The sequence below is a fragment of the Nomascus leucogenys genome, chromosome 1a, assembly GCF_006542625.1.
Source record: "Nomascus leucogenys isolate Asia chromosome 1a, Asia_NLE_v1, whole genome shotgun sequence".
Lineage (NCBI taxonomy): Eukaryota > Metazoa > Chordata > Mammalia > Primates > Hylobatidae > Nomascus > Nomascus leucogenys.
Window position 1 is genome coordinate 24,390,595 of NC_044381.1, and position 14,010 is coordinate 24,404,604.

At 46.7% G+C, this 14,010-nt stretch overlaps 1 protein-coding gene across 1 annotated transcript; it reads left to right on the plus strand.

The window, feature by feature from the left end:
- The first annotated feature begins 5,164 nt into the window (after window positions 1-5,164).
- Window positions 5,165-13,074, plus strand: C1AH9orf152 (chromosome 1a C9orf152 homolog). Its single transcript, XM_003260344.4, has 2 exons — window positions 5,165-5,357; window positions 11,216-13,074. The coding sequence occupies exons 1-2, from the start codon at window positions 5,165-5,167 to the stop codon at window positions 11,740-11,742; spliced, it is 720 nt and encodes a 239-aa protein (XP_003260392.2). The 3' UTR covers window positions 11,743-13,074.
- Window positions 13,075-14,010: the final 936 nt, after the last annotated feature.

Sequence of the window (14,010 nt, forward strand, 5' to 3'; positions counted from 1 at the left end):
CAAGTTAGCTAGGGGACATGTGGGTGCTGCCAAGGATGGAAATATAATGAAGATACGGTTGAGGTGAAAGTAAGTAAAGGAGTGTTCTAGAAGACAAAGAACAGCACATACCAAATCTCCAAGGAAGGAAAGACATTGGTGGAATTCAAGAAATTCCTTCAGAGAAGGCTAAAGCGGTGAGAATACTTTTCTCCCCTCTTTCACATCATGGCACACCTAGAAAATGACACTATTTGTATAGATCACTGGAATAAATGCAGAAGCTGTTTGTGGCTGGAGACACCTGGCCCAGGAGTTGTGAGTCTCAGTCATAGGCATATCTGGAACCCACTTATAGGAAATCTTGTCTAGAAAGTACAGAGCAAGGGGAACGTTGACACGGAGACTGGAAAGGTGAGACAGACCTAAGACAGGCACAACCCCCTGGGCCATAAGAAGGATTTGAACGCGAGTTTGCGTGTATTGGGAAGCCACTGAAGGATTTAACTGGGAGAGAAGCCATGAGATCCAATTTGCTGTGTCTTTTGGAGAACACTAACTGCTGTGAGGTCAATGGATCAGTGGATGGGAGGACAGGTGTGGAAGTGGGAGGGAGGGGACAGGAGAGGCTGTTGCAGTGGTCTTGGAAAAAGAAATGAGGACATCATAGGCTAGGTGGATGACAGTGGAGGTGGAGAGAAATACATGGACTTCAGGTATTTGTTTGTTTTTTTGTTTTTTTTTTGCAACTTCTTCCTCCTAGTTCAAGTGATTCTCCAGCCTCAGCCTCCCAAGTAGCTGGGACTACTACCAGGTGCCTGCCACCACGTCTGGCTAATTTTTTGTATTTTTAGTAGAGACTGGGTTTCACCATGTTGGCCAGGCTGGTCTTGAACTCCTGACCTCAGGTGATCCACCCACCTTGGCCTCCCAAAGTGCTGGGATAACAGGTGTGAGCCACTGCACCTGGCCGGATTTCAGGTATCTTTTAGAGCTTGTATCTCCCAGGCCTAGAGATGGTTTGGGTGTAAAAGGTGAAGGAGAAAGGATAGTAATGTTGCTTCTCTCACAGTGTTCTCATGAGAAATTAAATTTAATTTTGTCCAGGTTCCTCAGAAAAGCTAAACATAGAATTATTATATAGTCCAGCTTTTCCAAAAGAATTCACAGCAGGAATGCAAACACACACTTGTATACCAATGTTCATAGCAGCACTATTCCCAATAGCCAGAAGGTGGAGACAACCCAAATGTCCATCAACAGATGAATGGGTAAACAAACTGTGGCCTATCCATACAATGGAATATTATTCAGCCATAAAAAGGAATGAAGTTCTGATGAATGTTTACAACATGAATGGGCCTTGACAATGTGTTAAGTGAAATAAGCCAGTCAAATATATTACAAATATTGGATGATTCCACTTACGTTGGGTACCAAAGTCGTAGGGACAGGAAGTATAGCAGAGGCTGCCAGGGATGTAGGGAAGTGGGGAGTAGGGAGTTATTATTTAATGGGTACAGAGTTTCTGTTTGTGATGATGGATACACTGGAAATAATGGTGATTGTTGCAAGGCACTGTGAACGAATGCAATGCCACTGAACTGTACACTGAAAAATTGTTAAAATAGTCAATTTCATTTACACAAACATTACCATAATGAAAAAACTGATCATTTACATAGCGTGATTTGCACATATCTGACCCATTGCAGTTTTAGCTCAATGGTTGTAACTATTGTTTTCATATGTCTAGCCTAGCCTTTCTTTTTTCAGAGAGGAATCTCCCTTACTCTTAAGGCTGAGAGCTTTGAATTTTTGAGTCTGTCTGCCCTGAAGCACTTCTTGACATCCTGAGTCCTTCTTTGTCATACTTGGCTCTCCTGTGGACACTGTCATTCATACACCTGCAAATCACAGTCCACTCCACAGGACAAGGTCCCCTCCTCATTGGAACCAGAGAGAAGAGAGCACAGGCAAGCTTCCATCCCTTGCAATCTTGCCCTCTTGGATTCTCTAAGGCTAGGTCACTAGGCTTCAGGGATGGGATAATCTCAGAGTGACCTTATTACAGGGGAGAGGAAAAGTGAAAGAACAGGGTAACTCAAGTTTTCCTGGAGTCTCCAGTGGAAAGAACCCCAAACTGAAGTTCTTCACAAGAACAGGATCCACCACTCCTGTCCTGCCCCCACTGTATACTGGGCTGACCCAGCCTGCTGCTCTCAAGCCAGCTCCCTAAGGGATTCCTTCTTCAAGTCTCTGAGTCTCTACCCACCAATGACTGGTCTTTGCATGGACAGGGTTATTGTCTGAGTCATTCTCTCTGGAGTGGTGCCCCAGTTGTGAGTGATACCTGTTGCCACTCAAGTCTCACAGAATAGCTGGATCCCTTGGACAACAGTGGACCTGGAACCTCTGGTCTGTTGTTTTACTGGAAGCTCCAGGGAGGACTGTAGGGATGCTGGTTCCTGTAATAAATTAACCTGCTACATTAAGCACAGTCTTATCTCTCAACCAGAATGGGACATTTCAGGTTCCATACAGTTTACATACATACAGAAAAACAAAATATTCCCTAGAATAACAAGACATCTTATTCCTACTCCAGCGTCTCGAGCCCTGAACAACTTTGAAGCTTATTTCCAGTTCCTCTGAAAGATCTACCTGGATAATGAAAGTCACCCGTTTAGTGGCAGCCACCCAGAACAAACTCCAGGCTTGATCATCTTCATTTATTTCTGAAGACTCCCTGGGATGAGATAGAATTGCCAATTTTTTCTTATACTATTGTTATTGTTATCACAGGCCAAGGGAAAGGAAGGTTTATTCAGTAAGTGCTATTGAAACAACTGGTCAATTATTTGGAGGAAAAAAACCCCTAGATCCTTGCCTTATACCTAACACAACACTAAAATAAATTTCAAATGGATTAAAGATTTGAGTTTTAAAAGAAAGAGGAACTATATGAACTAAAAGAAGGAATTTAAGCTCCGGAAAGGCATTCAATCAGCAGTAGATAGCCTCAATTTACTTCTCATCAAAATATCCACAAACATGCCCATATAGAAAAAGACAAAAACTGTTAATACTAAAAGATGAAGGCTGACAAGTAAATGCCAAAATATAGCAGAAATTTCTACTGCCATTCTTTCTCTCCTCCTCTTTTCTCTTCTATTCTCTTCTCTCTTCTCTTCTCTTTTCTTAAGACAGGAGTTCACTCTGTTACCCAGGCTGAAGCACAGTGGTGCAATCATGGCTCATTGCAGCCTCGAGCTTTTGGGTTCAGGCGATCATCCCACCTCAGCCACCCAAGTAGCTCGGACTACAGGCATGTACCACCGTGCCTGGCTAATTTTTGTAGATACAGAGTTTCACCATGTTGCCCAGGCTGGTCCTTAACTCCAGGGCACAATCAATACACCCACCTCAGCCTCCCAAAGTACTGGGATTATAGTTGTGAGCCATTGTGGCCGGCCTACTGCCATGATGTCTACTGCCATGATTTCATGGCAGGTGAAGCTGGTCCAGCGTGGATGGGTTGCTCTTGCCTTCATGATAGAGGGACCTACCGATAAAAAGGTATGAGGAAGCTTTGGCTATCTCTCTCGGTATTTTTTTGAGACAGATTGAGCTCTAATCCAATGTGATTGCTGTACTTACAAAAAGGGGAAATTTGGGCACAGAGACACCCACATAGGAAGAACATCATGTCAAGATAAAGGCAGAGATTAGGCAATGTTTTTACAAGCCAAGGAATACCAGAGATTGCTAGCAAAGCATCAGAAGCAAGGTGAGAGGCATGGAACAGATACTTTCACACAGCTTCAAGAAGAAACCAACCCTGCTCATACCTTGACCTTGGACTTCTAACCTCCAGAACTCTGAGACAATCATGTTTGCTGTTTAAGACATCCAGTTTGTGGGATTTTGTTATGGCAGCCCTGGCAAAACTAACATGTGAAGATTTGTTCTCCATCTGCCACTGCCCCCCCGCCACATCAAATGACTAGATCTTGTCTGGTTAATGTCCAAACTGTCTTGTACGTTCAGGCTCTACTCTGTTTCTATTGCCTCTTTAGACATATTAGGTAATTGGGTAATCAGTAAGCACTGTGATAGGAGAAGATAGAAAGGGACTTAGCTGACCAAATGCAGCAAGGCTAGGTCAAAGCTGGTGTAAGAGGGAGAGGGTCTGGGATTCAAAAGCGATGTGGAAATGTTGGGGCTGGCAAGCAGAGGGGGAGGGGATGCCTAACTTACCTCTTGGTTGGAAAATGCTGAGACAGCAGAGGCTACACCAAATGTCCAAGGGGTGGGGCTGGCCAGAGGCCAAGATTCCCCTGGGCTCTGTCCCACGGCTGACTTTGGGGCTGGATTTTTCACCTGGGGTGTGTGTTGGGGTCTGAGTGGAGATCTGGGGGAGATCTTCGCTACTGGGTTTCTTTAGGGCGTGGCCGCAGGGCACACATCCAGAGGCCCGGCCTTGTGAAGCTCCCAAGGGTGTTCTTTGAACTACTGCAAACCCAACCGGCAGGTTTGCTGAAAAGTGGCCACGTTCCAGTCCAAAATGTGTGAGTGGAGTGGGTGCTTAGCATTCCCCAGCCCCAGTCCCAGCTCTGCCAGGAAATGGGAGACTTCACCGTGGCACTGGGAATTGGATTCTAAACTTTAGGATCAAGCAATGGAAGGACCTGGAATAAGACAACTTCTTGACCTCCCTGAAGGGCTCTGAGCAGCTGGGCTTGCCTTTCTCTTTGCTCCCCCAGTCCTCCCCTTACTTCTCAGTCTCCCACTCCCCATCACTCCTTTCCCTGCCTCCTCCTGCCTGTCTCCATCTTCCTCCCTCTCTTTCTTCTCTCACCCCATTAATCCCCCCTTGTCACTATCACCTCCTTCCTCCAGTCTTTCCCCCTTTGCTGCCCCTTCTTTCCTCCAATATTTCCTTCTCCTCTTACTGCCCGTCTCCCACCTTTCTCCTCTCCCCCATTTCTCCCTCTCCCTGCCTCCTCTTCCTCCTTCATCTTTCTCCTTCCCCTTTATTTTTCTATCTCCTTCCTCAGTCCCACTCCTCTTTCCACCCTCCTTTTGCCTATCACTTCTCCTTCTCCCTCACTGCCCCCTCCCTCTCTCCCCCCTCCCCAGGTCCTGCCCCACCCAGCTCTGTTTGCTTTTCTCCCGGATCCGGATGGAGGGGTTGCCCTGCCCGTGCCCAGCCCTGCCCCACTTCTGGCAGCTTGGGTCTCACTTCATGGCTGAGGGCTCCAGGACTCAGGCCCCTGGGAAAGGGCCCGCACTCAGCATCCAGGTCCTGCGAGCCCAGTATGAAGGCTTGAAGAGGCAGCAGAGGACCCAGGCCCACCTCCTGGTGCTTCCGAAAGGTAGGGATGGACAGGTGCTGGGGAAGGAGAGACTTACCATGGGAGGCCTGAGTGGCAGAGCTGCAGGGAGGCAGAGCCAGGGCTTTGCCAGCCCTCCCTCCCAGTGGGGAAGAGCAGGGGAGGCGGGCTCAGGGCAGCTCTGCTCAGCTGTCCCACCTGCTAAGGGAGCCAGGGGCCTCAGCCAAGCACCTGGCTGCCAACGCTGTTCCTGGCCTCTGCTCTGATGTTCTAATCTTGCTAGACTGGTCAGCCTGGTGAGCCAGGCTTGGCCCCCCTGCTAGCCCAGGTATGGTGATAGGAGCTCTGCTTCCTGGCTGGGTCTAACTAAGGCACCTCCTACAAACCAGAGAAATTCACTCTGGAGGTAAAAGACATGGCGTTCCCAACAGCCTGGGAACTCTCTGGGCCAGAGGACACCTAGGGCTCAGAGACCCATGAGGCATCCCAGGCTCATCCAGCCTTAAACATCAGGCAGGGAGGTGTGATTGGACACAGAAACCCCCTACCCCACTCATGGGGAGAAACCTCTTCCCTCTGGGAATTCAGATTTCATTCCAGGAGGGAGTTAGAGGCACAGGGCTCAGAAAGCAAGGGCTTGTCAAATCCCAGCCCTTCCTCCTCTAACAGAGGAACAGGTTGAGGGAGAAGGGAAGATGCCCTGAAAGGTCAAAGCTGAGATCTGTGGGATTCTATGGTTATTTGTAGAATTCAGTAGACTCTTTGGGCTGCCCTTTGCCAGGCCAGACTGGGGAGGAATCAGGGGCCAGAGGGACCTCTCTGTCTAGGGCAGGAAGTGTGCTGCCTTTTGGCAACAAAAGTGGCACCTCTGAGCTGAAGGAGTCCATCTCCCATTACCTGGGCTGTTGCCAACCAATGGAATCCTCTTTCCTGACAGGAGTGAACTGGCACAGCCAAACAGTCACCATCTCTGCAGGGCATAAACTGAAAGGTTCCAAAAGCTCCATCCCACCCTTGAGGGTATTTATTCATTCAGTTATTCGACAAACATTTATTAATTTAAATCCCTATCAAATGGAAACACCATGCTTAATACACCTGCAATTCAGACTCACAAATCTAATTGCTTAGTGGGGATGATCCAAAGACATCTCAAATTCAACATGCCCCCAGAGAATTCACTATCCCCTGTGCTCATCCCTTCTCCTGCTCTTGGTAACTCAGTGCCCCCTTTCCCATCATTACTAGGTGCTAAATTATGGTTCATGCAAGGAGTGCCCAGGTGCAGCTTTCTCCGAGAAGACTTCTGACCTCCCAGCTAGGTCAGGGTCATTCAGGGCACTTTCAGCAGTTTGCGGTTCCACATTTTTTTTTTTTTTTTTGAGACAGATTCTCGCTCTGTCGCCCAGGCTGGAGTGCAGTGGGGTGCAATCTTGGCTCACTGAAACCTCTGCCTCCCGGGTTCAAGCAATTCTCCCTGCCTCAGCCTCCTGAGTAGCTGGATTACAGGCGCCTGCCACCACACTCGGTTAATTTTTGTATTTTTTTTAGTACAGATGGGGTTTCACCATGTTGGCCAGGCTGGTCTTGAACTCCTGACCTCAGGTAATCCAACCGCCTCGACCTTCAAAAGTGCTGGGCATGAGCCACACCATACTTGGCCGAGTTCCACATTCTTTATCTAACTGTGAGAGGCAGCACACTGTGTAATGGAGTGGTCATGTACTGGGTCTTGGAGCACAGCCTGAGTTTGAGTCCCAGCTCTGCCATTTACTTAATAAGCAGCTTTAAACAAGTTACATAAGTTTTCTGGGGCTCAGTTCCCTCACCTGTCAATTGGGAATAACTGTAGTACCCAAATAATAGGGTTATTGTAGGAATCAAATGAACTAATATGTATAAAGCTCATCAAGGCTTTATGCACTGATTGGCTGAGGACAAGATCACGTATGTCACATGCATCTAAGTAGGAAGGCCACTTGAAACACTAGCACTGAATGTGAAGGAGTAGGTAATTCTCCAGGGAGAAATCAGGGTAAGGTGACAAAAATAAGGTGAAAATGACACTAAGGAGGCAAAAGAGCAATTAATTGCCCCCTATACTTTAGCAACAGGATAGATGGTGGTATCTTTCCTTGAGAATACAGGAGAAAAAGGTTTTTAGTAGAGAGAGATGAACCTGTTTTTCAATATACCATATTGGAGATAGTTGCCTATAGACCTTCCATCCAGCCTGGATCTCATTCGGGCTAGAGAGCTAGATTTGGGGTCATTCCTCTATAGATGGTAGCTGAAGCCATGGGCATGGATAAAATTGTGGCAAATCCATGTGTAAATTGATAAGAAACTGGGATGAAAATTAGAGTTCTGGAATACTCAAATATTTAAGGAACAAGAGGAGCAAATGAAGCCAGGGAAGATGGAGAGAGCAGTCAAAATTGGAGGAGAAGGATATCATTCAGCCATAAAAAGGAAAGAAATTCTGCCATATGCTACAACATGGATAAAACTTGAGGACATTATGCTGAGTGAAGTAAGTCAGTCCCAAAAAGACAAATAGTGTATAATCCCATTTGCATGAGGTATGTAGAGTAGTCACATTTAAAGAGACAGAAGGAAAGCAGAATGGTGGTTGCCAGAAGCTGAAGAGTTCTGGAGATTGGATCCACAATAATGTGAATGTACTGAACACTACTAAATTGTACACTTAAAAATGGTTAAGATGGAACATTTTATGTTCTATGTATTTTACCACAATTAAACATATTTTAAGTGGTAGAAGAAGATCAAGAGCAATTAATGTCATGAAGGCAAGCTGGTAGATGGATTTTAGAGGACCGTGATCCTCAGTGCCCAGTGCAGCAGACAGACCCAGGAAGACAGAGTGAGCATTGAGATTGGGCTCCTACTAAAGCTAGAAGTCAATGTCTCAAGACATTGGGTTGCATTTAGAAGCTCAGAAATTCTAGGAGCTGATCAGTGAAAGGAAGGGCTCCTCAATTAGCTTTCTTCGCCCTGTCTTAGCATTATGCGATGGATCCAGGTTCTGGAAATGCAGTTACAAGTAGCAGCGTGCCTTCCCTGATGCAACGTAAGTTCCCAGGGGAACTTGAGCTACTTTCAGAAGTCTGTGGAGCCCCAATTACCCCCAGTGATTGGTGTCCAAAAGGAATATGCTTTTGTCACAGTCAGACACTGTGTGACTCGCCTTATGTAGAAAAAGGGATTAGGGTCGGGACTTATATCTGGGCTGGATGTTTTATATTACATTTCATTGAACATTCCTGGCAACCTTGTAAGTTAGCACCCTTTTTAAGATCTCCATTTATAGATGAGGAAATGGAGGCCTAGGGTCTCCTAGTGAGTCAGTGGTGAACTCAGGACCAGACCTCATGTCTGCCTGACTCTGGCTTGATGAGAGAGGCTCCACCAAAGGTCTCAGGCAGTTAGGGTGAATTTTGATTCTTCTTTCCTCCCTGAGTCTCTCTACCACTCTCTTCCCTCTTCTCTCCATCCGCTTCCTTCATCCCTACTGAAGAGAGAAATCAAGGAGGGGTTCAAAATACCCCTTCTCCAACTTGTATCTTCAGGCAAAGTGAATCAAGGGTGGAGAATACAGAAAGTATTATAGATAACGAGTACATTTCCTTCATCTCCAGTCCCTGACTTACCAAAACCAAAACGAAACAGATAAAAAACATGATACGAAATTTCCCTGTACTCTTCAGGCAATTACCCTAATTCTCTTTCGCTTATACAGTGAAGAGCAGGCACCATCCCAAGATGTGGAGGGTACTGCCGCAGAAGGCTCATGGTGATTCTCAGCAGAGGCTGCTCTGGGGTGGGGTCCCTGTGTACCTCCCAACCTAACTCTTTTTCCTTTCCTCTGAACCACAGGCTGGGACTGACAGTTGAACAGGCCTGTCTACCTTCAGTCCTTTCTTTCTAAACTTGTGCTGGGAGAGGATACCAGTTTCTAGGTTCTCCCATTGGGTCTCCCTCCTTCCCTGTTCTCAAATAAGTACATAACATGTTGGATATTTATAAAAGTTTCCTTCGGCCCGGTGCATTGGCTCACACCTGTAATCCAAGCACTTTGGGAGGCCAAGGAGGGCGGATCACGAGGTCAGGAGATTGAGACCATCCTGGCTAACATGGTGAAACCTCGTCTCTACTAAAAATACAAAAAAAAAAAAAGAATTAGCCGGGCGTGGTGGCGGGGGCCTGTAGACCCAGCTACTTGGGAGGCTGAGGCAGGAGAATCTCTTGAACCCGGGAGGCAGAGGGCGGCGGTTGCAGTGAGCCAAGATCGCACCACTGCACTCCAGCCTGGGCAACAGAGCGAGACTCCATCTCAAAAAAAAAAAAAAGTGTTTCCTTCATTTCATGCTGGAAAATAATACTAAGGAATTAAGCAGTTACAAAGCTGGAACAAATCTTGAGAGCCTCACACTAGAGTTAGTGTTGACAGAAGAGTAGTTGTTGGCTGAGATGGCTGCAGCTGGTCTTCTGTTTCTTTTGGATTCCTGAAATTGGAGCTCAGGGGCTTCCTTCTGACTTTATTCTTCTAACATCATCTCCCCCTCTTGCTCTGCACATTGTCACCTCCAGGGCCTCCTGTGATAACAGGTGCTGGAACAGACAAGTGAACCTAAGTGACACCTCTGAGGAGCACCAGGCTGGTCACACACCTGCTTTCTATAAGGAAAATGCCTTTCAGTCATTCCAACCCCTCTCACCACCACCAAGAGTTAACAATGAACTATCATATTCCACTAGGTGGTTTAAAAAATGTCCCCCAGAAAGAAAAGAGACATTGGTCTGCCTCTGCCACCCTAAAGCCAATTCTGAGGAGCAGTAAATGCTGCAGATGTCCTCCCAGAGCAGTGCCTATGGACTAAGAGAAGGATACTGATTGGTTCTCTAAAAGGAACTGCTTCAAAACGCAACTCCTCCCTCTTCTGCCTTGGGTTGTAAACCCACTATCAGAATCCCAGGACACAGCCAGGCCCAATGGCTCATGCCTGTAATCCCAACACTTTGGGAGGCTGAGGCGGGTGGATCAATTGAGGTCAGGAGTTCAAGACCAGCCTGGCCCACATGGTGAAAACCATGTCTCTATTAAAAATACAAAAATTAGTTCGGGCTTGGTGGCAGGTGCCTGTAATCCCAGCTACTCGGGAGGCTGAGGCAGGAGAATCGCTTGAACCCAGGAGGTGGAGGTTGCAGTGAGCCAAGATTGCACCACTGCACTCCAGCCTGGACAATGGAATGAGACTGTGTCTCAAAAAAAAAAACCAAAAAAAGAATCCCAGAACACAAAACCCAGTAAGTTAAGAATAATCTTTTCCACTGGTGAGCATATGTGAACCCACATGTGTGTGAGTCTGTGTGTGCCCTTGTTCCTTGCCTTTCTTTTAGCCCCAAATGCTAGTTCCCTATCTCCTCCCAGAGTTTACTCCTCCATTTCAGTGTTTGACTTTCTAGTATGCTTGAGATTTTCCATTGCATTGATTGCCACCTGAAATTTTATTATAAATATGCAATTTTGTCTCTACTCAACTAGGACACACCCAGGAAGGTGTGGGTTTTGTCTCAATGTTCATTGCTGTATTCCCAGGACCTAGAATAAATAATGCCTGGCACATATTAAGTGCTCAATAAATATGTGTTGAATGAATGAATAATTGTGTGTGTGTGAGTATATGGGTGAGGTGTGAAAGGGCATGTGTGTGAGCATGCAAGTGAGATCTTGTGTGTGTACACATGTACACACTTGCAATGTACCAGGAACCTTCTGGGAATGGCCTTCCTTCAGCTTAAAAGCAGTGAGACCCCCTAAGTGAGAGCTGCCCCTGTCCCTTCCAGTGATGACCCTGCTTGGTGCATTCTCTTTTCAGGAGGAAACACATCTGCTCCTGCAGAATCGATGGTCAATGCTGTTTGGATTAACAAGGAGAGAAGGAGCTCACTGTCCCTAGAAGAGGCAGATTCCGAGGTGGAGGGGAGGCTGGAGGAGGCTGCCCAGGGCTGTCTTCAGGCCCCCGAGTCTCCATGGCACACGCACCTGGAGATGCATCGTTTGGTCCCAACCTTCCCCCAGGACACCAGTCATCAAGTACATCATAGGGGCAAGCTTGTGGGATCTGACAAAAGGCTCCCACCTGAAGGAAGCGCACACTTGTTTGAAACCAATCAGATGACTCAGCAAGGAACTGGAATCCCAGAGGCTGCCCAGCTTCCATGCCAGGTGGGCAATACCCAAACAAAGGCAGTGGAATCTGGCTTAAAATTCAGCACTCAATGTCCTCTTTCCATAAAGAACCCACACAGGTCTGGCAAACCAGCTTACTATCCATTTCCCCGGAGGAAAACTCCCAGGATCTCCCAAGCTGCCCGGAACCTGGGCTTATATGGCTCAGCCTGAAGTTTTCTATTCTGCCAGATGTCTTGACCTTGAGGCCACCTATGGCCTTATAGAAGAACCAAGGAGGCAGAGCCACACGAGGTCTCTAGCCATGAGCAAGAACTGGACTAACCTAATTATAGGAATTGTGGGAGATGAACTTTACAGTGGTAACATGGTTTTACCCTTCCAATAAGAAGAGACTTCCCAGGCCAAATTGCCCACAGTTTAGGATGAAGAGGACTGTCTGGTCAGTGCAGCCCCATTCTGACATTACTATGAGGTCCTGGATATCCATTCCTTGGGGAGGATCAGTAAGACATCTGCTCCATCCCTGGAACTGGAGAATTTTGGAACATAAACCAGGAACTCTAGCCAACAGAATGCCTTAGCAATGCCCAGGGGTCAATGGGCATGGGCATTCTTGTTTTCAGTGTCTTCTGATGATTTCTCACATATTCTGGAGAAGACAAGCTCTGAGAATTCAGACGCTTTTTCTAGTGGCTGTGTCTTGAGGGCCATCTCACTTAGAAATCACAACACTCATTGGCAGTGATCACATCATTTCAATTTGGGCTTCCCAAAGTATGGTCACCCTGGGTATGAAGGTCAGATCAATGCTACCTACCATTTTGTGTCTTTAAGGGGTCTTTAGAAAGGGCTGATCATCTGTCACTGCTCACTGAGACATGTACATTCCAGCATCATCACAGAGTTATCTCCTTCCTTCTGTCTCTCCCTCCCTCCCTTCCTTCTTTCTTTCCTCTCTTCCTTCTTGCCTTCTTTCCTGCCTTCCTGCCTGTCTATCTTTTCTCTCTCTCTCTGCAAATTAAGTTCTTATTAAAAACTGCCAATCATTGACAATATATAATGATGGGATCCTGAACAAAAGAGGCAAAGAAATGCTCCTGCTTGAAAAATACGCATTCCCTATTTAGTCCAACTTGGATCACTCATATCCTTTCTGGGATCAAATACATATTTTTAAACCTAAGACAAAGCAAAGCAGGTGTCACTTGGGTGATAGGGAAAAAAGCTTGTATTTCCTGGTTAATGTTTAGCTTTTGTAATGCTATTTAAACACACCTAAGGTGCCTTTCCCTCATCTCAGGTGCTTTCTCTGTAAAGTTTCACCCCCACCTTTCTTTTCTCCGCATGGCCATCCAGTCTTGCCCACCTACATCCAGAGCTGTTAACTAGTAGTGTCATTACCTGTGAAAAACATGTAGAAGCCTCCTTGAACCACCCAGAAATCCACTCAAATTTGGGGATTGTCATTCCTTTTGTGAATAATTAATACAACTCAGTTGTTTTTAAAATATTCTAATAAAAAAGGAAATTTTCTCAAAAAAATTTGTCCTTTGCTTTTGTTTTTAAAGAAGTGTCCCACAAGTAACATATCTTTCTATAGGTTTGCTTTTGTTTCCTGTTTTTGGAGACGGAGTCTTGCTCTGTTCCCCAGGCTGGAGTGCAGTGGTGCAGTCTCGGCTCACTGCAACCTCTGCCTCCCAGGTTCAAGCCATTCTCTTGCCTCAGCCTCCCAAGTAGCTGGGATTACAGGCGTGCACCATTATCCCAGTTAATTTTTTGTATTTTTAGTAGAAACGGGGTTTCATCATGTTGGCCAGGCTGGTCTCAGACTCCTGAACTCAGGTGATCTGCCTGCCTTGGCCTCCCAAAGTGCTGGGATTACAGGTGAGAGCCACCACGCCCAGCCAATAATTACATCTTTTTTTTTTTTTTTTGAGATGGAATCTTGCTCTGTCTCTCAGGCTGGAGCGCAGTGGCACAATCTCGGCTCACTGGAACCTCCACCACCCGGGTTTAAGCGATTCTCCCACCTCAGCCTCCCCGGTAGCTGGGGTTACAGGCGTGTGCCATCATGCCTGGCTAATTTTTGTGGGTTTTTTTGTAGAGACAGTGTTTCACCATGTTGCCCGCCTCAGCCTCACAAAGTGCTGGGATTACAGGTGTGAGCCACCGCACCCAGCCCTTTTTTTTTTTTTTTTTTTTTTTTTGAGACAGAGTTTTGCTCTTGTTGCCCAGGCTGGAGTGCAATGGAGTGATCTCAGCTCACTGCAAACTCTGCCTCCCAGGTTCCAGTGATTCTCCTGCCTCAGCCTCCCGAGTAGCTGGGATTACAGGCATGCGCCACCATGCCCGGCTGATTTTGTATTTTTAGTAGAGATGGGGTTTCTCCAGTTGGCCAGGCTGGCCTCAAAATCCCGACCTCAGGTGATTTGCTTTCCTTGGCCTCCCAAAATGCTGGGATTACAGGTGTGAGCCACC

Coding starts and splice junctions, on each gene's coding strand:
- C1AH9orf152 (XM_003260344.4), top strand. CDS start 5,165: ATGGAGGGGTTGCCCTGCCCGTGCCCAGCCCTGCCCCACTTCTGGCAG. Junction 5,358..11,215: donor CCTCCTGGTGCTTCCGAAAG/GTAGGGATGGAC, acceptor TTCTCTTTTCAG/GAGGAAACACATCTGCTCCT.